At 44.2% G+C, this 24,039-nt stretch overlaps 3 protein-coding genes across 4 annotated transcripts in view; 2 read left to right on the top strand and 1 right to left on the bottom strand.

The window, feature by feature from the left end:
* Window positions 1-12,239, top strand: part of USP4 (ubiquitin specific peptidase 4) — a 31,025-nt gene extending 18,786 nt beyond the window's left edge. For both annotated transcript variants that reach the window (XM_056501322.1, XM_056501319.1), the window contains 9 exons: window positions 6,724-6,915; window positions 7,437-7,525; window positions 8,411-8,626; window positions 8,700-8,770; window positions 9,169-9,284; window positions 9,777-9,926; window positions 10,571-10,674; window positions 11,702-11,790; window positions 11,907-12,239. In XM_056501322.1, the coding sequence (XP_056357297.1) occupies window positions 6,724-6,915; window positions 7,437-7,525; window positions 8,411-8,626; window positions 8,700-8,770; window positions 9,169-9,284; window positions 9,777-9,926; window positions 10,571-10,674; window positions 11,702-11,790; window positions 11,907-12,008 (1,129 nt within the window). In that variant the 3' untranslated portion in view covers window positions 12,009-12,239. The remainder of the gene's footprint in view (window positions 1-6,723; window positions 6,916-7,436; window positions 7,526-8,410; window positions 8,627-8,699; window positions 8,771-9,168; window positions 9,285-9,776; window positions 9,927-10,570; window positions 10,675-11,701; window positions 11,791-11,906) is intronic.
* A 3,201-nt stretch (window positions 12,240-15,440) lies between these two features.
* On the bottom strand, window positions 15,441-19,981 carry EMC3 (ER membrane protein complex subunit 3). Its single transcript, XM_056501323.1, has 8 exons — window positions 19,728-19,981; window positions 19,599-19,656; window positions 18,766-18,859; window positions 18,077-18,181; window positions 17,300-17,381; window positions 17,063-17,142; window positions 16,409-16,491; window positions 15,441-15,686 (listed from the first exon to the last, which is right to left on the bottom strand). Exons 1-8 carry the CDS (start codon window positions 19,880-19,882, stop codon window positions 15,558-15,560), a joined length of 786 nt encoding a protein of 261 aa, XP_056357298.1. The 5' UTR covers window positions 19,883-19,981; the 3' UTR covers window positions 15,441-15,557.
* Window positions 19,982-20,088: 107 nt separating this feature from the next.
* Window positions 20,089-24,039, top strand: part of FANCD2 (FA complementation group D2) — a 33,756-nt gene continuing 29,805 nt past the window's right edge. Inside the window, exons 1-6 of the mRNA XM_056501877.1 lie at window positions 20,089-20,158; window positions 21,320-21,409; window positions 21,571-21,705; window positions 22,304-22,371; window positions 23,059-23,162; window positions 23,684-23,747. Of these exons, the coding sequence (XP_056357852.1) occupies window positions 21,343-21,409; window positions 21,571-21,705; window positions 22,304-22,371; window positions 23,059-23,162; window positions 23,684-23,747 (438 nt within the window). The 5' untranslated portion in view covers window positions 20,089-20,158; window positions 21,320-21,342. The remainder of the gene's footprint in view (window positions 20,159-21,319; window positions 21,410-21,570; window positions 21,706-22,303; window positions 22,372-23,058; window positions 23,163-23,683; window positions 23,748-24,039) is intronic.

Genomic DNA, 24,039 nt, shown 5'->3' with positions numbered 1-24,039 from the left:
TCTGTGAAGAAGAGTTTCTCACTAAAAAGCATTTTTTTCTTCTTAAATTAAGGCAAATTCTTTAGAGGAGTGACAGGAGAAGACTTGCTGCTTATGACTTGAAGGATGCTCTGTATGCCTGCATAGTCCATGAAATGCTCAGCTTGGAAAAGGTGCTCCTGTACTGGTGATGTAGCTGCGGGGTGTATCGCCGGTTACATGGAGTGGTGCATCTCTCTCTCTCCTAAAAGAAGACTGTCTTTGTATCACTTAATGAAGGGGAACAGATGTCTTTTATTAGAAAGTACAGCAATGTAGGGGCTTACAGTCACAGTATTTTTCACCCAAAATTCACAATTGAAATAAATAACCTAAAAAAGACTCAATAAGCCACACTAATTCATCAAATATTTGTTTGCACTACATTTCAGCTGGATATTTCCAGAAAAGGAACTCTTAAGAACACTTTCTAGAGTGTTGGGCTGTCAAGACAGCAAGTTCTTTTTAAGAAAGGAAGAATCCTTCTGGAGGCTGCTTGCCTACCATATTTTGAAAACTTAAATTTTTCCTAAGATTTTTTTGAATAACTTAATGGCCTTGTGTGATAGAACTAAAACATACCAGTCTCAAATCTAGGAAGATAGAAGTTGCAGAATGATTGGTTCTTTAAGATGAGTTTCTTAATAGTATTACTTGTTTATAAATCAGATAGGGAAGCTGCATCATTTCAGGGTGTTGGGCTCAGTGCAGCAAAGCCAAATGAGAGCTATCAGGTGTGAAAAACAAACTGGAAAGGCATTATCTGGTAGTCGTGGTACCTTTTGCAGAGTGTGTTCTTAGGTGCTAAATATTAACATAAATGTGCGTCAAGCTGACATACAGTGCAACCTGGGATATGACTGAGTACCATTAGTTAATTTTTTTTTATTCAAGTAAAAGATGTTTTCTAGAATCACAGTATCTCTTGTATTTAAATGATACTTCGTGATACTCTGTCTCATGTGCTTGAACTCTTTCCTAATTAATGTTTTATTGATCCTGTCCCTTTTATATACCCATCATGTGCTCTTATTTCCCAGTAATGTCCAGTAGCAAGACTTCCCTGTAGGAAAACTGTAATGTGTATGTCTTGCTCCTTATTTTAAGTAGTTGCAGTTAGATGCTAAGTTTCTTTCACTAGTTAGAAAACAAAGAAAAAAAACTATCCAAAACAGAGTTAAATCAGTACAGCATATTCAGAAACAGATACTTCTCATATATATTTCCTCAAAACTTGTGTACATTCCCCATACATAACATTTTGAAATTATGGGTTGCTCAGTGGGTCCTATTGGTTTTTGACGTCTTTTTCTGAAGGATTTTGTTGCCTAATCTTTAAATTGGGGTGGGCTCACAGGCCTTTTCTTTTGTTCTTCGTGATAGCCACACTGAGTGAATTCTGAGATGAGCTGTGATTTAAAAAACAACAAACCCACACCCTTCCGTTTAAATAATCTTTTTGAAGGTGTAACAGTTTCCTCACCTGAAAAGCACTCCTCCCTTCCACTGGCAGAAGCGAACCAAAGTTGTTTTAGTAGTCATCTGTGGTTATTTGCTGGACTCTGAGAATCCAAAGAATGAATGGGTAATCATAGGGCAGTACAAAGCCCCGGGGCTCTGAGTTCATGAGCAGCTGCCATCCAATTGTTCCTTTCTTCCTTGCTCTCATTGTCCCCCTCAAACATGACAGTGCTCAGAGTCCAACAGATTTTCCACCTGTGATCACTTTTGTGGCTGTCTCCTGTAACAGAAATCAGTTGTTTCCGTGGTTCTGAAGCTGTAGGATCTGCTTTTAACTTGAAATGGCAGTTCTTGCCTTCTGTATGTTTCTTAGCATCTTACTAAGTTGTCTCAGGATATAAAAATTTAAATATGAATGTCAGTCTCTTACAGTGTTTCTGCATGTTTGCTTTGCTGAGAGCAGTAGCCAAGGCCTGCCTGTGACAACAATATCCCTGTGGTTTGCCAGACCTCTGGTTTTATTGTATTGTGCACTGGACAGCTGGCAGTACACATCTCAATTCAAAATTCAAAAACTCTTTAACACTGCAGGAGATCTAGCCTCCAGCAGGGCTGTGACTTAAAAAAAATTAAAGTCAGTACTTTTGTACTGGTGACTTGCTTTTGACACCAATGTTTGTTAAGTCTCAGCTTTTGATTTGGGCCTCTGTTGGTTTGTTACTGAGCAGATCGTGGATTTCCCTGAAATGCTTGGGGTGGAAATGTCACTGAGCAGGAACTCTCACAACACATTGCAGCAGGAATAGAGCAGCTGGAATGGGCTTTTCTGCGCATATGCTTGACAGAGGACATGGTCTGCAGACATAGATATTGTAGTCCAGACGGTGCTGTCGGTAAAATTTGGGAAATGTGTGGTATGTGGGATGTATGGAACATTGAGCTGCCATCTTTTATGGGTTATTTCAGTGCTGGGAAAAACTGTGAGTTTTTTCTAGTTACCACCATAGGGTTATGAGGGAAGACACATTCAACCTTCTGGTTTTTATAGGGCATCTTGGACATCTTGAGATGTGTATTGTGAATTTTCATGTGCCACTAAAGTGATGGGGAATGAGGAAGGGGGCAGGAATTGGACTCCATTTGGAACTTAAGCTGAATGGATTGCAGTATGGAAAAAAAAGATGTGCCCTGGATTTCTAAGATACATTTTCCCTCTGAACTGCTCAGTTTCTGGTTCATCAGTTCTTCTGTCGTATTATCTTACCTGTTGAGGTCTCTGATAGGAAAACCTCAGAATGAAGAAATGCAAATACCACTGAGCTTCTTGATATTTAGGTGACTTTAAGTAACTTTGAATTGCATCCTAAAATAAACCTGGCACCTTTTACACAAGAGGACAAAACTATACATTTTCATCTCCAAGTCTACTGAAAGGGAAGGAGAATTTGGAAATTTTGGAAATTCTCCAAGCCTGTTCTTTCACAAGGCTTTGTGCTCATCTCTTTATCATCTTGACAGGCTTGGAATTGTCAGGTAGTCCTGGAGCAAGTTGTGTTAATATTTATCAGAGAAGAGCTGAGATGCAGAAGTGGAGGGGATTGATAGAAGCTTTGAAACGAGATCACTGACCCAGCATGCAGGGGCAGTGCAGCCAGGGAATGGTGGGTGTATCCCACTTCTCACAGTGTTGGAAATGGTTCTCTCCAAGCATGTTGTTCTGTGGAAGGACAGGAAGGTCTGTGGCAAGTGATCAGAAATCACTTCTGTAAAGGTGGTCTGCAAATCAATTTGATGACAGTAGTTCAGTGTTTGTGCTGAATGCTCTCATTGCCCAGGCTAAGCAGAGCACAGCATTCAGCACACAACCCAAACACTTGCTATTTCTTTTCCTCAGGTTCTGGGAAGCCCAGCCCCACTAGGACCTCCGGCTCCCGCTCCAATAACCCCCACACATGCACCATGCTGGTGATGTCCCATCACCAGGGATCCTGCTGGAGCTTGGAGCCGGCCTACAAGGGCTCAGGTAAGCACCACATGAAAACAAACTCCACAGCCCATTTCAAGGGTATTGCTCCTAGTGTTTCTTCTTAGTTCTTAGGAACTAAGAAGAAAGATGTTCTGATGGTTCTCTTAGCCTGGCTACTGGGGCATATTACATAACTTGCATTGTTTATGTTGATAAAAGTTTCACAAATTGATTTGCAGGTCACCTTTAACCTATAAAAGTGTGCATATTTGAATAGGATCTATTTAGTTTGCCATACATACCGTGTTTTCTGCCTTCTCTTACAACATGCTGTGTATTACATTCAGATGAGTTCATGGGCTTGAACAAACATCACTGGCTGCAGAGATGTCAGGTTTGTTGGTGTGACTGGGGCTACAGTAATTATTGAACTGAGTTAATGAGATCAGCAGACCAGCAGGTCCAGTAGTTTTATATGAAACATTTGAGATGTGTGGGATCTGTGAAGTTTGTTCATGCTTGCTAGAATTGAGGTTTTCTTGTTTGGAATGAGGGTTTGTGTCCTTTCCAAAATGTACTTGTATTTATTTAAACCTTGTATAAACCTCCGGTGTGAATTTAGTCATTTTTAATCTTGCTCCACTGCAAGACTGACAAAATCCTTTGACCAGGTTCTATGGGGCAAACTGTCCATTGTCAAGAAAGTTGCATTTTCAGTCTCTGATCTCTTAGTTTACTTGTTTGTGTGTGTTCTGCTATTACGAAAGAAAGTAAATAGATTAGGAGTATTTCCACTTCCTAGAAGGGATCAGAATATGTGCAGCAGTTTCTCCCAGTTTTTTTCCAATCCTGTGTTTATTCTTACTGTCTACTTTTTGACCCTGTTGTGGCTTCTCAGCAGCATCTCTGGGTTGGTGTGCATTAGGAACCCCCTTCAGGCAGATCTGTTTGGCAGCTTCTGCAGTGTTTTTTCCTGCCCTTCTCCATTCTCCTTCAAAATAGACTTCTTGGTTGTTGCTGTAGATTGACTTGTTGTCCACATAGTGTTTTGCAGCTGGAGTTAATATCATAGATCCCAGCACCTGTGAGGGAATGTTTCAATAACATGCAAGTTATATATTAGCCTGCTGTTTAGCTCAGAGTATTCTTGGCTTCCAGTGTCCTTTCATGTACCTCTGGTCCTTCATAGCTCTCCATCCTTCTGTGCACTTGCTTACCTTTGTTGTGCAATGGAACAAAAGTTACCTCGTTTCTCACTGCCTCCTTTCTGAATTGAAACCACAGACCTGAACCTCCATAATGCTGATAAAGACTGGTCAAGTCCTACCCCATTGCTTAGCCGTTTGCAGACACTTTTCTGAGTTGTCATGAATTGTAGAGGCAATTAGCCAGTATCTAGCAGTGTGGTAGCAGCTGAGCTAATGTTTCTGACTTCTGAAAGCATGTTGTGTCATCTGGAGTAGGATCACCTTCATGTTCTGTTATTTCAACTAAGTTGTAACATACAGAATTGTGGGGTCCAGCAATTCCCAGTATCAGCTCTACAGCCTTCCTTGCACTGTACATAAAATACTTTGGTTTTCGTTCTCTTTTTCAAGGGATAGCTGTTTCTCAGAAGCTCATAAAAATGACAGATCTTGATTCTGATATATCTGCTTTTAGTACTAGTATGTAAAGTGTGTTCTGAGATGGAGTGGGTAGAGGGGCATTTGAGTAACTGGATCTGTGGTGAGAAGTGTGTGAGATGCTCTCTGCAGAGTGCTGTGGGGTGCTGCTTGCTGGCTGTTTGTGATGGGTGACCCCTACCTGGGGGAATAGTGTTTTATTTCTGTCCCATCTTTTCCTTCTCATGGACTGGGCTTCATTCAGGTGCACGAGGGTGGAGTGTAAATGGGGCTTCACTAATTGCTGCTTGCAGAGCAAGGTGTAGGTTGTGTGAGAAGAGTCACAGGAGTGTCATGCACTGAGCTGTGTTGTAGGAGTTCAGGCTAAGGGTCTCATAGCACCTGGTGTTAATCAGATTGTATTCTGGGACTGACTATGGCCTTTTGTGGTTTAAACAGTACTAAGTGAAATAACTCATCCCTTTGTGTGCTGTTTCTCAGGAAGCTTTAGGAGGTGTGGACTGTGTGCAGTGCTGGTGTGCAGCTGAATAGCATTGACAGCCTAGAAAACCTCAACAGCTGTTGGCATTGGACTCTCTTATGCTGACTCTGAGTTCTTGTGTTCTTGGTGGCCTTGGATTCCCTGGAAGGATGTTTTTCTTCATGTACTCTCATGGACTCAATCCAAGTCCCAAACTCTGGGATACTTTTTTGTTGTCATTAGAATGAAGCAGAATTACAGCTCTGAAATTTGTTCTGTCTGTTCTGAATACAGGAATAAAAAATGTTTCTCAGCTCTTCGGAGAAGGAAAGTGGCTTGTCTAATGTAAAATAATTGTTAGGAGTTTGAGGCATTCACATAGGTGATTGTGGTCTCAGTCATTATGTGTCGTGACATCTTTCATTAAATCTTTCTTGCAGTTTTAAGGTAAATCTAGGACAGGTGACTCAGTAAATTAAAGAGCAGTGTGACTTGGCATTCCTGAAAATGAATCTTTTGTAATGAATAGGCCTGAAGCAAACAGTGTGATAGTGTTGGACAGCATGGTTACTTTTGCCTTTCCTCTGACAGCTGCAAATACCTCATTTGCTGTTTCACCCAGGGCACAAACTGCGTCACAGTCTCCTCACTGTTCTCCCAGGCTGTTTGTTGTCTTCCAGATTTTTTCTTGTTTGTTTACTGTCCTTGGATTTTTCTATGAAGCAGATGTTTCCAGCCTCTTGGTTTTATGAAACATTAGCTGTTCAGTGATATGAGTTCAGGCCATAAAACTGAATGAGAGGTTGGGAGAATGCAAGACCCAAGGTATCAAGAAGATTTCTTTCTCCAGGGGGAACAAACACTGTCAGAGGGATTTCAAAGGACATCTTGTATTTTTCACTGGTTGAAGCACTGTGGAGTTTTCAGGGTAGTGTCTTGGGAGGTGATTGGTAATAGGGGTTTGAATTAGAATTAAAGATAGAGGGAAGGGAAGGTGGCAGCTGAGTTGTTTGCAGATGTGTGTCCTGTGCCACTGTGAGCCGTGGGGAACATTCAGGAAAATGCTCTGTAGCACGAGGACAGCACAATCCTCTTGTACTGTTGGAGAGATTTGCTGAACTGAATTCATATTGGTCCTATCTGCTGTGTTTCTCAACTGGAAATAACCATGGAAATACCTATCTTTCAAACAGGTATGAAGTGTGCAAGCCTAGTGAGGATGGCTCAGAGTATGTTACTCTCTCCATTTATTTTCGGGAAAAGACGATGAGGCAATCCAGCAATACTTCAGGAACTGTGCTCTTTGGGCAGCCACTGTTAATATCTGTGCCCAAACACAAGCTCACTGTGGATCACCTCTACAGTGTAGTTTTGGAGCAGATCAGGTAAGTCATGGCTGTACCTTTGAATCCTATGCCAAGCTCTATTCAATTACATTGTAATAGGATTACTGAATCCTTGTTAACAGGGAGAATTTTCTTTGATTTATGTGGGTTGTATAAATCAGGATTTGCATTGTATTAGTGTCTGGAGGCCCCAGGGACATTTCAAGGTCCTGGTTTTTTGGGCTTTAACAGATATTGCTGGCTCAGCCTTACAAAAGGAGTCAGGAGCAGAGCTTGGCATGTTTTCAGGGCTCATGGATGGGGCCACCATAACTTCCTTTTGCCCTTTCAATAAACAGCCAATGAAACATGGAACAAGCAGTGAGAGCAGAGATTTAGGGAATTGTTTAACTCATTTGGAGTGCTCTTGGTGCTCTCATGTAAATGTAAATGGTGCTGTACAGGGTGGGTTCTGGTTTGCTGGAGGGAATTGGGCAGGAAGAGCAGATGATAGAGGGGGTGCTGCTGTTCTGGTGCACAGCTACAGTATGGTTGGGTAATAAATTATCCCTTCTCTTCAGCCGCTGTGTGAAACTTCCTCTGGCAGAAGAATACTCCACACCCTACCCAGACAGAGGAACCTGCAATGGCTCCAATGGTGTGGTTGAAGGTAAAGCCCTTTGAAAATCTGCTGGAAGCTTTTCAGGACTCTAAGCTTTCTAACAGCATTTGTTTTGTGCTGTATTTGGCTTAAGCTCTTGCAGGTTGTTTTCTGCACCATGATTAAACCAATGTTGTGCTGGACATCTGCTTGGTACAGGGAGAATCTTGTAGACCATTTCCTTCCTAGGGAGATCAGATGTGCAGCAGCTGGAGAACAAGATGTGGATATGCATTCATCCTGACCAGTGTTAAGGAAGTCCTTGCTTAATTGAGGTGTCCAGGTGCCTCCCTCCAGAGGCAATACTTCCTGATATACCTTTTGATGGTGAAAAGTGGCCTGTTAGGTCACAAAGATTGTGGAGAAATTTGTCTGTTGGAGGACCCAGAATCAACAGTCTCATTCCTGGGCCACATGCCTACTAGGCAGCTTTTAGTGCTGGTGGCATATGAGTGTCTGCCTTCCCTGTTTGATTCACTAGTGTAGCCCTGAGTGTAACAGCTGGAATAAGTTAAATGGGGAAAAAAAACCTGCCTATTTTCCCCAAAGAATGGGAATAACTTTCGTGGTGATTTACATATTCCTTTCTGTGAATACACCCAGCTGCAGCCTTGCTGATTCTCAGGGGTGCATCTTAGGGTGTGCTGTCAGGAGGAGTCATTGTTAACCTGCATACTGAGCACTCTCCTAAACTGGCATCTGCTGAAAGAGAAAATACAGCTTCAGATGGGTGCTTAGCAAGCAGAGGTTTCTTTTTCTGTGTGCCTTTCCATTGCTTTCCACATAACTGGTGTGTGTTGTACAGTCTGATGCAGACAGCTGTCCATGAGAGGTGTCAGGCTAAACTTTCACTGAAGCCCTGTAATATTGTCCTTGTTTGAAATTTTTTTCCAGGTGACATTGAAGAGATGGAGCATCAGGATGGTGGAGATGAAGGCAAGGAAAAAGTGACAGAAGTTGATCCCTGCCACTCTGAGGGCTGTATGCAAGTGGAGTCAGCAAGAGACCTGCAGCCTTGCAAGAAACAGCATTTCACTTTTAGCCTTGTGAATTCCTCTGGGACCTCAGAGATAAACTCCATTGTTGAAGGAAAAATCTTAAAACTGAATGGTAATTATTTTCTTGCTGTATTTTTCCCCCTTCTTTTTCCACCTGTGCAATAAATATTTCTTCTTTCTTGTAGCTTTTTCTGCAGTTGCCATTGATTGGGATTCTGAGACACGGAGGCTACTTTATGATGAACAGGAGGCACAGGTTGTAATATGCTCTTTTCATAAGTAATCTATGCAAATTTGCATGCTATTTAAAAGGTGACAGTAAACTTTTTTGCTGGGTCATCTTTTGTAACAGAATAAACTAGATTTTTTAACAGAATAAACTGATTTTTTGTAACAGAATAAACTGGATTTTTGTAACAGAAGAAGACAGTTTTTACTGTCTGGATTAAAGCTCTGAACCCTGAAGTGAGGACATATATTTTCTTTTATGGACTATTTAGCATAAGAAAGGAGTGGCTGGAAACTGGAGATGATTGTCTGTATGGGGAAGGAGGTGCAGAAGTAGGCAATCTGGGGAAAGAGAGCATGTAATTTCTTGATATCAGGGATTACAGAGTACATGGAATTGAATAAAGCACCCATCTCTTTCACTAGGCATTTGAAAAACATGGAAGCATGCTACAACCACAGAAGAAGAAGGCTGTAGTAGCCCTCAGAGACTGCATAGAGCTCTTCACTACTATGGAAACACTTGGTGAACATGACCCGTGGTAAGAACTTCTGCTTGCCTATAAAATACCATAACTGTCTGAGTTCACATGATTTTTCATGGGATTCTTGTAATTTCCCAAGTCTGTCCTTTTGTCCTTATCTTTGAGAAGTTTGTCAGATCTGTATTAAGTCATTGACTCAGGACAATGACTGGCTGTGGACATGAGTTAATAAAACTATTTGTTTCCTGCCTATATTTAAGAGAAAAAAAAAAAGTGTCAGTGGGAATGTAGCTTCCAGCACCAGGCTATTTTTAAAAGTTAATTTTTTTTTCAATGTGTAGTTAACATACTTGCCATAGGACTATAAAGTGAAAGCAAGTTGGAGTTTGGAATTCTCTGAGGTAATGTGTTCACCTGCATATTCCACAGGCAACGTGCCTTCTGCAAGGCAGGGACTGTGCTTGTGCTAGTGAGGCATATTGAATGGAAGGCCAGAAACTTTTCTTTTGATGCCCTCATTAATTTCCTTGTTTGTTACTCCTTCCTTAGGTACTGCCCTAACTGTAAGAAACATCAACAGGCCACAAAGAAATTTGACTTGTGGTCTTTGCCCAGGATTTTGGTGGTACATTTAAAACGCTTCTCGTACAGCAGATACTGGAGGGATAAACTTGACACTGTTGTGGAATTCCCCATCAGGTAGGATTCTTCCCTCAAGCTAGGAAGAGCTTGAAGAACTTTGTCAAGAAAGATGTACTTCTGATGTTTCTGTTGGGTGGGCTTGTTGTAAAGTCTGTAACTGGAGCAGGTAAAACACTGGGCTTGAATGGCTGGACAGCAGGCATGAGTTGAGAGAGTTAGTTTTTTGAGGGGTGGTTTTTGCTAATACTGTTCAGTTTTATACATCTCAAAGGGCATGGCAGGTGTTGTTTCTTCTGAAGTTCAGTTAGCCCATGTGATTCAACCAAGAGAACTTCTTTAGCGATTTTAGGAAACTTTTCAGGCAGTGCTGCACTTGTAATACTGAGTATTGCACAATTACAAGATGCTTTGTCCCTCTGCTTCTGCTTGTGAGTATTCTGCTGTGGGATGAAGCATATCCCTTACTATTCATGCCTACACAGGGACACTCCAAACTGTGTTTTATTCAACACCTCCCTCTAAACCTTCTGGCGGTGCTTGGTGTGTTTGTCAGGACCTGCTTTGTGTGGGAGGGGTAACAAGTCTGGTCTTCACACTAACAACAGCTGGCCCCTGAGCAGCAGAGCAGCACTGGTGCCATGCTTCAGTTCCTGAAAAAGTGATGGCTACTGATGTACTGATAGTTTTGTGTTTCCTTCCAGGGGTTTGAACATGTCCGAGTTTGTCTGTGACCCAAGAGCAGGCTCATACGTGTATGACCTCATTGCAGTTTCCAATCACTATGGAGCCATGGGAGTGGGCCACTGTGAGTAACTGCTGTTTGTCCTTTGTGTGCAAGGAAACATGAGCAGAGGGGACATGGGAGGGCTCTGCACTGGGACATCTGCAACAGCCCTCCCCTAAGGTGTCTGCTCCAAACCTTACCTGTGTTCTGCATGCAGACAAGTATCATATTGGCATCCTGTTAGGATATGGAGGGCAGAGAGGCAGCAGCACTTTTGCCTGAGGCCTGACTGATGCCTGTGGAACCCTGGTTAGTTGTCATTAGTTTGTGTGATGCTGTTCCCCAATTTAAGAGCAGAGTCAAAATTTTTCATTGCTGAACCTGAAATTGTGACACTGGCTGATAGTAGGATGTCTCCACCTTTGCACTAATAAGGACTGACATAGAAAATGTCATTTCATCAGGAGAAAAACCCATTTATATACAAGTTTGGTACATGATGAGTCTGTGTTTTCTGTCACTGGTTTTGCTGCAGCATAGATGAAAAGTGTCTGTAGGTAAGTTACCTGTGTCAGGTGTCCATGCAGATCTGTGCTGTAGGTGACACTTGTAAAACCACCCAGAAGCAATTTACCATGAGAGGATTATGAGCTTGATCGCAGTCACAGAAGTCTTGGCTGGTAGAGACGTTGAGGAACTTCTGACTTCATTCTTGAGTGAGGATTCTTGCAAGAACCAAATCAGATCCATTAGCAGCAGAAAACTCTTATTTCAAGTGAAAATGCAGTGTCTTAAATTGTGTGGGTTTGGGAAAGCTCTGACTAAAGAGCAGTGAACAAAGCCTACTATTGTTTTTTCCTGAAGTTTTCCCTATATCTCAGCTGTTAGGGATAAGCCTGGTATATGGAACCTGGTCCTAGACTAGCTGGGCCAGCTGCCATGTTGTAGAAGATGTTTATGTTGGTTAACTAGTCTTGGGGTAGACAATGCCAAAGCTGGCTCCTGGCCTCCCATGCACACGTGGTTGGAGTCCCAGTGTCCCAGGTGTGCATTCCCTGCTGGCCTTCCCTTCCCCAGAGTGCTGAGCTGCAGTTTCTCACCCTGACAGACACTGCCTATGCTAAGAACAAGGTGAACGACAAGTGGTACTACTTCGACGACAGCAGCGTCTCGGTGGCTTCAGAAGACCAAATAGTGGTGAGTATTTGGCTTGAGGTTGTTCCAGGTCTGTGCTGAGAGTTCCCTGCTTTGGGTGTGACATTGCAGCCAAGCTGTGTGGATGGTTTCAGTGGGTTTTCTTTTTTGTTTGGTAGACAAAAGCCGCGTATGTGCTGTTCTATCAGCGCCGAAACAGCGAGGAACATTCTGCCCACTCTGCTCCCCAAGAAGAGTGTGATGGCATGGACACCAACTGAGCACCACCTCCAGCACTCAGCCACCATGGCAGTGGTTGCTCTTGTAAAGCAATGCCTGAGGCGCTTTTTCTTCCTTCTGTAGGGGTCAAGCAGAAAATTAAGCACTGAAAGATTCAGTGCTGGGGGTTGCAGAATAGCACTGAAGAGCCAGGAATGGGTGCTGACACTTGGGTATTTAGAGGCCAAAAATAATATATATTGGAGCTTCAATAAAGTTCTTTTTAAAATCTGGCTGAGCTGTGTGGCTAGAGGCAGGGGTTGGGGCTGTGGTTCTTGGGCTGAGGGTTGTAGCTGGGGTTGGGAGAGGACAGCCTGAGCTGGAGGCCAGCACAGCTGAGCCTTGCAGGGGCCCATTGAGCAGAATGGTGGGTACGATTCTGTGAATCGGCATTGGGGCTTCCTGCCAGCTCTGGTGTTGCTGTTGGGCCCTGCCTGTGTCAGGGAGGCCTCCTGCACCCTTTCTGGAGCTCAGTTCAGATCTTTGTACCTTTGGTCTGTTGCAGTCCCTGCCATTGTACGTAGGTCCCCTGGCAAAGCAGCAAATGTTTCTCTTGCTTGCATCCTTTCACTGATGCAGTTAAGGCTCTCCTGGGCAGTTTTGACTCAGCATTTTTTATGTGAACACTAAATCCAGTGATGCAGGAATCTTGGCCAGAAGTGAATCATACCTGCCTGTGGTGTGGCATATATGCAGGCTGATCCCCATGGAGATGCAGGATACAGCTGCTCTGGCTCCTGTGCTTCTGCAGAGAAAATACCATCCATAACATTGATGATTTCTTCTCTTTTCCATCTCCTACACCCCTCACTTCCAGGCTGCTCTGTAAGCACTTTTCTGCTGCCAGCATTTCTCCTATGGTTTGTGCAGTGACAGCATTTTTAACCTTTTTTGCTCATTTATGTCTCCAGCCAAGCTCAGCGTTGTGTCCCCAGAGCTGTCACCTGTATGTGTGACAGCCCAATGCAATGGACTGCATGAATTTTCAGCCTTTTCTCTTGCAACTTTGTTTTTTTTGGACTGCTCTTTCAACTCTCCTCCACCCTTGAGTGCTGCCTTTTTTATCCTCACCTGATCACCCTCTGTGGGGCTGCAGGTGTCACAGTCCTGTCCCAGGTCATGTTTGCCTCTGCTGTTCAATGGTTCTGCTCCATCCTTTTGTCATAACTGGCAAATGCTCTTCATTCTGGCCTCCTTTGCTGTGTGTTGCTTTTTAGGACTCAAGTCCAGCTTTCTTGAGACCCCTGTGAGTCTCAGTGGAGAACTGGTCTTCCATGTGAAAAATGGAAAAAAATTTCAGAGCCTTAGCCTGTATTTTTTAGGGAAAGATCTAGCTCAAGGTAGTGAACCAAACCAGGAGGGTTTTTCCTTCTTGGATCCAAGTGTGTTGGCAGAATGAAAGGCTGAGACTGGCTATCTGTGTGCTTTTTGTTCCCCCTAGAATATGTGCTTGCAGCTGCTATGGCTTCAGTGCTGGCCATCACCTTCTGTTGTGGTGGTCAGCAGTGCTCATCCATTTAACTCCAAACTTGCCAGCTCAGCCCCACCTTTCTGCAGCTCTGGGCAACAGGCCCTGTAGGAAATTGCAGTGTGCCTGTCCCTGCACCCTGGGAGGGCAGCACCAGGCAGCCCTTTGCCAGGGCATTGGAAAGTGATGGGGAGGAGGAGGGGACATTGGCTCTAGCCAGCATGCTGCTGCTGCTATTTTCCTTTGTGGAATTTTGCTTTTAAAGCATTAAAATTTGAATTTTGAGATCACAATTGCTTAGTTGCTTCTGCTGATCGATTTTATTTATATTTTTGCAACTCAATATTGTATTTTTTTTCCTTATTACTGAGGGGAGCATGCAAATAGCAATTTTTAAGCTGTAGCACTGCATTGAAATTAATCAGCGTTTGTTTGTTTTACCCTGAAAGTAAGTCATGTGGGCATTCCAAAATGGGGAATAGAGGAAAGGGATGACAATAAAAGACCTTTTTAATAGAGAAATCAATCTGAAATAGCCTTTGTTCTCCTCTTTGCCTCCCTACCTGTGCTGACACTGAGAAATGCATCCGTGGAGCTCAATCTCAGATGCTGAACAGAACTCTGTTGTACTGCAGAACAAGTGGCCCAGCTCTGCTTTCTCTGCCTCTGAGTGCTGGGCTTTGGCTGGTGTGTGTGTGCTGTAATACCAGACTGTTTTTTTAGACTAGCACTTTGTAAGTGGCTGGCTCTGTTGTACAAAGAGGAAAATTAAAGAGTGGTTTGCACTGAAACTGGGTTCTGTTGTATTTTCAGCTTTTATTTTGTGGCCTAAGACTGCTGGTTGTAGGGATGCCCATACTAGGATTAATTTGGCCTGGGGGAGGGCAAGTCCTGCAGAGCCAATGGGGAACTGGGAGAAAATCATCTGTTGAGAGCACAGCTCTGCTCAGCTGAGGGTTCACTTTGCTCCAGGGTTGTGTTTTCCCCCTGCAGTGCTGGGTTGCTAGTACCTGGTGCTCTAGCAAAGCTGACCTTGCTTTTTGTGGCACTGGGCAGCCTCAGCTATGGTTTCATCCTTCCTCTTCCTCTGCAGATCCCTGAGAGATCCTGGTCTTACTTCTTTTCATTTTCTCCAGGGGTGGTATTAGGGCTGCCTGTGACTGTACCACTGAGGCAGTTGTCCTGCAGTCTCTGTCATTTCCTCCTCAAGGCAAACGGAAGACACAGGCTGGAAAAAGCTGAGGAAGTGCAATGGACTTGTGTGTGGGATTGTCCCAGTCCTGCAGGTCAAGGTGGGCTGTGAAACCCTTGTGAGAAGATTTGAAGTCTTCATGCCAAAATTACAGTGTAAGAGCAGCTTGATCTCGGCTGGAGCTCCCGAGGGTTACTGAGCCTTAATATAGAACAGCAGCTGCTGAGCTTTGCTGTGAAGGGCTGACCAAAACATGGTGTGCAACCCATAGTGGGAGTAAGGGAAAGCAAAGGGGCAGCTTCCCTGTTTACTGGGAAGATGATCTGGTGAGAACAGAAAATCAGTCTCACAGTCCTGGCTCAGCTCTTGCTTTGAAGACAATTTACAGTTTCACCCTGAGAAAAAGGTGCTCAGAATAAAGAAGGGGGAAAAAAATAACAGCCAGAGTATGGAAGAGCTTCTTTTTACAAAGCATTTCTCTGGGCTGGGACTGTTCTCTCTGGGGAAGAGGTCTGAGAAGTTCCTACAGAGGGATAAGCCAGGAACGGTTGCTCCCTGTTCTCTACAGTGCAAGGTGGGCAGCATAAAGCATTTATTATCCCCACCTGGCCCAGTAAATAACAGCCAAGCACTCTTTGGCAACAGCCTGCTCGCAGGCAGAAGGAGCTGTGTGGGCACTCAGGTGCTGACAAATGCACTTGGGAAGGATTAAATTAATGGGGAAATAGTGTGTACGTGTGTCCTTGAGCTCAAATCAAAGTGAGGGCGCTGCAGTTCTGAACATGATGTTTTTCTTTTATTCTCGGCCTTGCTAAAATACATTATATAGTTTTAGATACCGGATTTCTTTTCAAATAACTTTTACAAGAAGAGACAAAAGCACTCTCAAATTCAGAAGATGGAGGTCTGAAGTTCTTCCTTAAACATGCCTTCAAAATGGAGGTCTTTTGCCATGAGCTCTTCTTCTACATCTTCTAAGGCCCACTGATGATCTGTCAATTCTAAGGCTTCCCATTCCGTCTGCATTGGCAGTGAACAGAAGTAGAGAAGGAAAAGCAACAAAGGATTAGTTAGATAAGAACTCCACAAAGCAGTGCTTACTTTAAAAACTGCAACAAATGCTGATTTCTATTAAAAACTGCAGGAGCAGACCATCCCAACTTCCCAGGCAGCAGGTTATGTGTGGCCAAACTTCTTCTACAGTACACAAAACCAGAAACCAGATCTGTCCTTTGTGCATAAACCTGGGCTGTGAAAGGAAGAGGCAAGTCTAACAACAAATGCCTAAGGAAAGTGCTTTAGGAGGACTTCAAGACAATAAAATTTTGATGGATTTTCCACTGAACTGACCCGCTCACTTGATTTTCTTACCACAAAGAAGTACCACAGCTGCCTGCTGGACTCATGCTCAGCTGCAGTATTAACACAGATTTTGCAGAGCCAGTTTCTGCTTTGGAGATACACCTCAAGGTAAAAAAAGCAACCCTTCCTTAGCAAAAGCAGAGGCTGGGAGACAAATTCAGGTTTGTACCAGCAATGACTGATCTGTCAGGTTTACTTCAGGGTATTTGGGCTCTGCCAGACCCAGAGCAACTCCCACAGCCTTCATAAGCTGCCAGCTCTAATTTTAGGAACAGGAATCCAGAGCTATTCCCTTACTCCACACAGGAAGACTATGAGTTACATGAAGCCTATGACACTGCAAGCTCACAAAAAAAGGAATGCAGGTGGGAATACTGTACCTTAAATGCTTTGTTAGTATCTGCTGGCATGGCCATTGCTGCTCCTGTCATTTGTTCTTGCATCACCCTGGACTGATCTGCAGCTATAAATGAGAAATGAGAGGTTGATTTCTGTGTTATTAAACAGCATTCCCTGGAGCATGGTGCCATTGGGGAGGTTTTTATCTATAGATGAGAACATTGCAGCAACAGCCTCAATGCAATACTGCTGTGCCAGGAGTCCTCTCAAGACATCTTCCTCCCACCTGCTCCATCTTAGCCAGATTTATGTAAAATATGCAGAAGAATTGAGGAAAATACTTTTCCACGTTCCCAGTGCACATCTGTCCTGCCCCACATCTAACATTAGGAATCTCTGCAGTTTTCCTTAAAATCAAGACTTGCTAGAAATAAACCAAACCTGAGTGCAAAACTTTTGCACACTGATTTGGTGGGACAGAAAGCCTGGGCTAATGAGCCAGTGGCTGGTGCAGGAGATTTGGGTACTTGCTGCAGATGATGTCAAACCTGGCACATGGACAGTAAATAACCACAGAAACGAGAGAAGAATTCAAGAGCTTTTTGGCTGGAAACTTAGAAATCTTTTCCCCAGCCTCCCTCAGACAACATCCCACGGAAGGGGCAGCCAGTTCCCAGAAATGACAAGTGCCTTACCATTATCTTGGCCCAGAATAAGAGTATAAATGCTTCTGAGTCCAAACACATTCAAGAAGTACCAAGAAGCAGAGCTCACCCTGACAAATCAGAACAAACACAGTTGTTGTCAGTTCAAAGCTGGCTCATGACATCATTCCAGGAACGACTATTCCAGCAGACTATCCAAGGGCTATTAACACATTCAGCATTTTCCAAGTGGAGATTGGACCTTGCTTGCTGAGGACAGAGGCTTACCAGGATGCATCTAAAGTGAGCAGCTCAATTCCCTGCTGCAGCATTGGCTTAAAACGCAGCGTCAGAGGAAATGGGACCTTTGCTGCAGGATAAAGAAAAAGAAAAAGCCCAGTTTCACAAAGTGACATTGCACAATTGCAAAGCACAGGGCACAGTGAGCAGGTAATTCTTTTATTACATCCAATGTAGTCTGAGTGCAACATACACAATAAAAAGTTAACTGGGATTTTTGAAAAAGCTGCAGTTTTGTATTCACTTTAATATGAAAAGACCTTCTGAAATTTAATCAGATGACCAAACCCTCACAGGTATTACTTCAGTGGCTGTGAAAGGGAATGTCCCTTGTTAAAGAAACAGTTATCACATTAACAGTACAGAAAAACCCCCCGCCCCCTGAAATAAGGATTTAAGTATTTTAATGTGTACACTCCACACAGTAACCAATTCCCTGAACAGGTTCAGGGGAAAATCCACTGTATCAACCTGAAGTTTAGGCAGTTTTAATGAAATACTGGTTTTGTCACTACAGCTGTTCCCAAGTACATGCGTTATTTTCTTTGAGACCATAGCCAACACTCAGAAAACAATTTCCACCCTTTGTAATGGGACAAGCAAATCTGTGCAGGTCATGGAATGAAGAGCAGCAGTACCACAAACCAAATTTATTCTGCTTCTAACGACTGCTTCCAGGTCAAAGGAACAAATGTCTGATGCAGCTCAGACCCTCAAGGTCATCTTCAGAAACACAGCCAAGCCCATGTTATTCTAGACACTTACTTGTGACAAATCCTGAAAATGTCATGTTGATCCAACCACCAATGAGGATCATAGGCAGAACATTGGTTACATTCCCTTTCATCATATCTGTCAGCATGGTAGGATCTGCAAATGATAGATGGGGTGTAAAGTAGCAGCACATCACAATAAAGAGGTCATTACATGTCAGCTAATTCAATTAAGAAATAGCAGGAGACAACAGTCCTATCCCAGTATCTATAGTTTTCCAGTGCTGACAATACTTTGCTAAATGAGATGAACAGCCCGTGTGGATGCTGTGCTGTGTCTGACCCCATCCCTCACCCCACATCTCTGAACCTGCCTGACCCTCTGTGAGCTGACCTGGGTAGAAGAAGGACAACAAGCTCCTGTTTTGGTGTATACATTAGTTAAATCACTTTAGAGAAAACCCTGCAGGAGCTGGAGCAAAACACTGGCAAGAGGAGACAAAAGCAGGACTCCCATTCCTGGCTGTCCTGAGGTCAGGTCTCCAGAGACGCTGCAAGCAGTGCAAGGCTGAAGTTAAGCAACATGAAGCAATCTAATGTTTTTGTTATCCAAGAGAGGCATCTCACTCCCACCCCCTCCCTCACACTGCCTGAGCTCCCTGCAAAGCTGATTCACCTTCCACCCTTGGCAGACACTGACAGGTTTTTCTATCTAGCTGCAGTTAGGGTACCTTAACATACCTGTCATTGGTGAAGGAGGCACTACCTTTCTTTTTGTTTTCTTAAAAAATCCATCCTCGGGGTTATTAAAAAAATATTTCCGGGACAAGAAAGACTGAAAACAGAGAAAGACAATGCCAACACCATGAGAAGTAAAAGAACAGAAGCATTAGTTCTTGCTCAGACATTCAGAGTTCTTGCACAACACATCTTCCTGTGATAGGGGCCTCACTGCCCATGTGTTCTGAAGCTCCTCACGTTTTTCTGCATCCAGAGTACCAGATTTTAAAATTCTTAAAGCAATTGTAAGAATTCTCTGAAGAGAAACCCAAGTTAATTTAAAAGCTTTTTGTGTTTTGTGCAAATTCTTTGTGCTGGTGGAGCACCAATACTGATACATGGAACATTTTCACTTCCCCAGCTGACCCCTGGATTTCACAAAATATACATTTGGTACCAACAGAGCCAACATGAGCAGTGCATTTTTAGTTTAGCAAACATTTTAGCTGACATTGTATGGACCACCTCGTTATCCCAAGCTTGCATTACATCCCTTGTGTGCTTGCTGGCACATATTAAACACGACAGTTTGGAGGCACATCTCATGTCAGCATGCAGTTAAAACATCGAGCAGTGACAGCTAACATACATGTCAGGGAAAAGACATACACAGCGGTGCTGTGCCCAAGATTCTAAGAATCTGCACTCCTGGACACTCCCTGGCCCAGGGGTGACCCGGCAGCGTCCGACCCCGCGGGGCGCTGCTCCTGCCGGCACTGCCCGGCCGGAGCCCCGCGCTTTGTGCTTCTTTCCCAGCCACCCTCTTTGTACCGCCCGACCGCGCGGCTCCGTACCTGCTTTGGAATGTATTTCCCATTTTCCCGAAGGACTCTGCTCCGGATCAGGACTTGGCTGGAAGAGAGACACGCGGCGTTAGCGGGCCGGGGGGAGCGGGGGCGGGCGGGGGCGAGGCGGGCCCTGACCTGTCGGACACCTGCTCCTGCGTGAGGCGCTTGTCGCTCTGGAGCAGGATGGACACGTAGTGCCGGATCATGCCCACGAAGAAGGTGATGAAGACGATGGGCAGCACCACCCATAGCCGGATGTTGGAGTCCAGCAGCAGCTCGGGCTCGCTCATCGCGGCGGTGCCGCCTCGGGCCCGGCTCCGGCCGACACCGGGCCGCCGCACGCCCGCTTCCGCTTCCGCTTCCGGGACCGGCCCTTCCGCCGCCGGCGGAACGGCGTCAGCGCGCGCCGCTGGCGGGAAACTCGAGCGCGAGTGACGGGAGCGCCGTGAGGGGACAGGGAGCTGTCCTGTCTTACCTTACCTTGTCCCGTCCCGTCCCGTCCCATCCCGTCCGGAGGGAACGGGAGAGGATAGGAGGTGAGCTCAGCTCGGCTCGGCTCGGCACAGGTGAGGCGGGCTCAGGTGAGGTGGGTTGAGCTGAGGTGAAGCGGCCGCCTGAGGCACTGCCCGGCCTTTGGCAGTAAGTGCGATGGAGAGGTGCCAGCCTGGCGCCTGGCTGGGCTGCCGGGCTGCACCTCGCACCCAGAACAGAATCCCAGCAGTGGCAGGGCTGGGACGGAGCTCTGGAGATCACCCAGTCCAACCCCTGCCGTGCAGGGTCACCCAGAGCCGCTGACACAGGGACGGCTCCGGGCGGGTCGGAATGTCTGCAGGGAGGGAGGCTCCACGCCTTCCCTGGGCACCTGTTCCAGTGCTCTGCCCCCTCAACCTAAAGAAGATTTTGCTCATGTCGCAGTGAAACTCGTGTTTTAGTTTTGGCCATTGCTCCTTATCCCGTCACTGGGCACCACTGAAGAGAGTCTGGCTCCATCCTCTTGGCATCTGTCTTTCAGATATTTATACATCTGGAACAGCTGTGAAAGGCTCATTGCACTTTTATGTTTTAACTGTTCCACTTCCATGCTGATATTTTAAATAATTCATTTTACTAGCCTCTCTCCAGCAGTTGAAATTTAGCATGAGATGCACACACATCGTTTTTTTTACTAACCTTTAAGTTTTAAAGGTAAGTCAAGTTTTCTTTTTTCTTTCTAATTTTTGAGACCTCTCCCAAAAGAGGATGGGTTAGATGGAGATCTGTGCTGACAGAGCTCACTGGCTATAATTTGTGGTTAGGGGCATGAACAGGGTCACTTAATGTGGTTGGGCTCATGTGGGGTTCACACTCATCTGTGAATCTTTTGTTGCTTTGTCCAGGCATGTGGAGAGGGTCTGGAGTTTTGCTCAGTGGATGCAATCTGAGTCCTCATAATTTCTCACTTTAATTTGCCATTTAATTTGCCTGGTGTCAGAATGAAAGGCCAAGCCTTGTTTTATGAGGAACTGAATTTTAGGAAAAGTGATGTATTGTGCTATTTAAATATGACAAGCTCTAAAATTTCAACCTGCACAGCAGAAAAATGTGCTGTGATATTGGTTACCCAGGCAATCTGCCTTTGTTGGAGCACTCTCAATTTCTGTCACGTTCTCTTGCTATTCACTAGTATATTCTAGGTCTGCTTAAAAAAGTGATGAATTAAACACTTGTCTTTTTCCTGAATTTTTTAGGCAACAACAAAGATTTTGTTACCATGGTTTCAAAAAGGAAATCGTGGAAAGTTGATGTTTCTGAAGAGAGCTGCAAGACAGACTTGCCAAGTAGGTGCTTGGGTATCATCTTAGTGGAGTAGAGACCCCTAATTGGGGCAACAGCTCCCAAGCAGGGACAAGGCCAAAATGGCAGTTTTGATAAAGCTGGTTGTTAATGACACTGTAGATTTTTTATATATTTGATGCAGCATGTTCTCTTGTTTTCTCAGAAACTAAGAAGTCACGGATTTCTGATAAGGAAAATGCCTCTGCCTTCTGTGGATTGGAGAACGAGGGAGTCTTTGAAGAGCTCCTCAGGACATCAGGAATTGTGCTGAAAGCTGGGGAGGGACAGAATGAAATAGGTATGAGTTTTAACATTTGCTCTTTCTGATTTAGATCAAAACCTGCAAGGGTAGCTAGTACAAAGTAATGATGTGTTATACTTGCAGCACAAAAGTTCCTGAGCTAGCTTGTTTCAAAATTCAAGCAAACCTTCATTTGGCCTCTTATTTGTTATATACCTTTTGCTCCTGCTGAATTCAATGCATCACCTAAACTCATCAAACCATCTCTTTGGGTGTATACCTGTCAAGTCTAAAGATTTCTGAAAGGTTATTGGAGTTATATAGAAAAATATTAGACTGAATCTGTGATTACAGTAGTGAGTTGCAGAGGCAGGAGCTCTGAAATGGGGAAACAAACGTGGCATTGTTGCCTTCCATTTCAGATAAGGCCTTCAGGAAGTCCTGTATTCAGTGTCTTCAGTGCTACTCTCAGCCCTGACTAGAGAAAGGACAAGTGCTGATTCCAGTCAGGCTTTTGCCAACTGGACTTCTCAACAGAGCAAATGCAGAAATGTTGGCGGATGGGCTTGAGAGGTTGTACTTGGTGTAGCAGTTGTGATGTTGTATTGACAGAGTGTGTCTCATTTTTTATTTCCTTTCTAAACTGTCTCCTTAGCTGTTGATCAAATAGCTTTCCAGAAGAAGCTCTGCCTGGCCCTGGAGAAGCACCCTACTTACCCAGCTGTAAGTAACTTTGGCAGGAGCCACCTTTAAAGCTGTTTGTTGTGTAGGAAAATATGCAAATGCAGCTGCTTGCCCCTGCTAGTCCTATAAAAAAGTGTGCAACACAGCAGCTTATCTTGGATTTCTATGGTTCAGGTTTTCCAGTTCTCTGCTAATAGTGCTGCTATTCCAGCCTTTTAATTCCACTGTTTTTCTGACTGTCAGAGTAATTTTCGTTGGCAATATTATTATTATACTATTCAATAGACAAAGACTTACAGCAGAAAAATCACTTTCTGGTTTGGTTTTGTGTTGGGTGGGAGCTGACAGCATTAACACTACCATGATGTGGTGCTCCTCCCCAGACAGCAAGTCCAGGTGAAAGTCCTGAGGCTGATGATTTGACTGCAGACGTTTTTTGGGTGCAGCCCTTGTCACATTAAATGTTGCTATGTCAGCTGAAAAGGAAGAAAGGCAAAGCCTTTTAAAATCAAAGTAAAACGTGAGACACTTGCTTTAGAGTTACTTTGCAGAACAATCAGAGTTTCCTCTGGAAGCAGTCTAGACTAGCATTCATTTATTATCCAGCATTCCTTCCATCTGCAGTTCCCTGACTGGGGTTCTCATCATCCTTGCAAAATGCATCCTAAAGGACAGCAGTTGACTGGGGTGTCCTTTAAGGGTGGATAACTTCTCTCTGCTTTGCAGGTTGTGAAGCAGTTCATCAGTGGCCTGGAATCTCACATCAAGGACAGGAACCAGTTCAAGAACTGCCTCTTGCCTTGCACTCCTGTACGGACTGAGGGGTCGAGGTAGAGAAAATGTATTTTTCCTTTCCCTTCCCTAGAGCCAGTCTCTAGTTACATCCTGTGACATTGACCAGAGTGCAGCTAAAGGCTCCAACTGGTGCACACCAAGACAGGATGGCTGGTGTAGTCCATTGCTGTTTATTAGCAGGGAGTTTGGAGTGTTAAGTCACTGAATTTACTGTCTACTCACAGCACACATTGGATTCTGTGGCATTTTATGGCAACAACCAAATACTCTGAAAAAAATTAGCCAGGGCTGGTGAAGGTCAATTCCTTTTTGAAATTTTTTTTTTTCCCCAGGAGATACAGCTTTACTACAGACTTACACATTTCTAGTCTTGTAGAGAATGAGCTGGTTCAGAGCTAAAGTGCAGTTTTAAATCTTTTTGTGTGTGTCTGTGATTACCATGTGTTACCTTAAATCATTGTATGTAGTTTTTTTTTAAAAAAGTCATGGGAAGAGCTACAGTCTGTTCTCCCATCATGTTTTTGACACAACTGTGTTGGAATCTTTCATCTTGCAGGAATCTGGTGCACTCATATTGTGAAAGCCTCATTAAACTGCTTCTTGGGATTAAGATCTTACAGGTATGGGTACCTTAGCTTGCTCTTTACAATGGTTTTGATTGTAGGGAATATTTTGCTTACTTAAGTAAAGGATTAATAGAACTGGTTTTGAGGGAGGTGAGGCTGCATCTGAAATAGTGTCCAGTTTATTGTTGTAGGGACACAGAGATGCTTAGGGCGTGAGACATATGGCAGACAAGTAAGACAGAGGGAACTGGGTTTATTCAGTTTGAAAAGAAGATTAAGGGAAATTTCATGGTCTTCAAATACCTGGTAGCAAGGTGTAGGGAACACAGAGCCAGACTCTTCTCAA

This window comes from Oenanthe melanoleuca, chromosome 12 (assembly GCF_029582105.1).
Source record: "Oenanthe melanoleuca isolate GR-GAL-2019-014 chromosome 12, OMel1.0, whole genome shotgun sequence".
In the NCBI taxonomy this organism is placed as follows: Eukaryota; Metazoa; Chordata; class Aves; order Passeriformes; family Muscicapidae; genus Oenanthe; species Oenanthe melanoleuca.
The sequence above is the reverse complement of the archived record's forward strand: the minus strand, read 5'-3'. Positions and strand labels throughout refer to the sequence as shown.

What these genes read in the sequence shown, in the direction of transcription:
- EMC3 (XM_056501323.1), bottom strand. Translation starts at nt 19,882, where the DNA reads ATGAGCGAGCCCGAGCTGCTGCTGGACTCCAACATCCGGCTATGGGTG. An exon ending in ATTTTCAGGATTTGTCACAA is followed by an intron (nt 17,382 to 18,076) that starts GTAAGTGTCTAG and finishes TTTATCCTGCAG; the next exon opens with CAAAGGTCCCATTTCCTCTG. An exon ending in CTCACTTTAGATGCATCCTG is followed by an intron (nt 17,143 to 17,299) that starts GTAAGCCTCTGT and finishes CTGATTTGTCAG; the next exon opens with GGTGAGCTCTGCTTCTTGGT.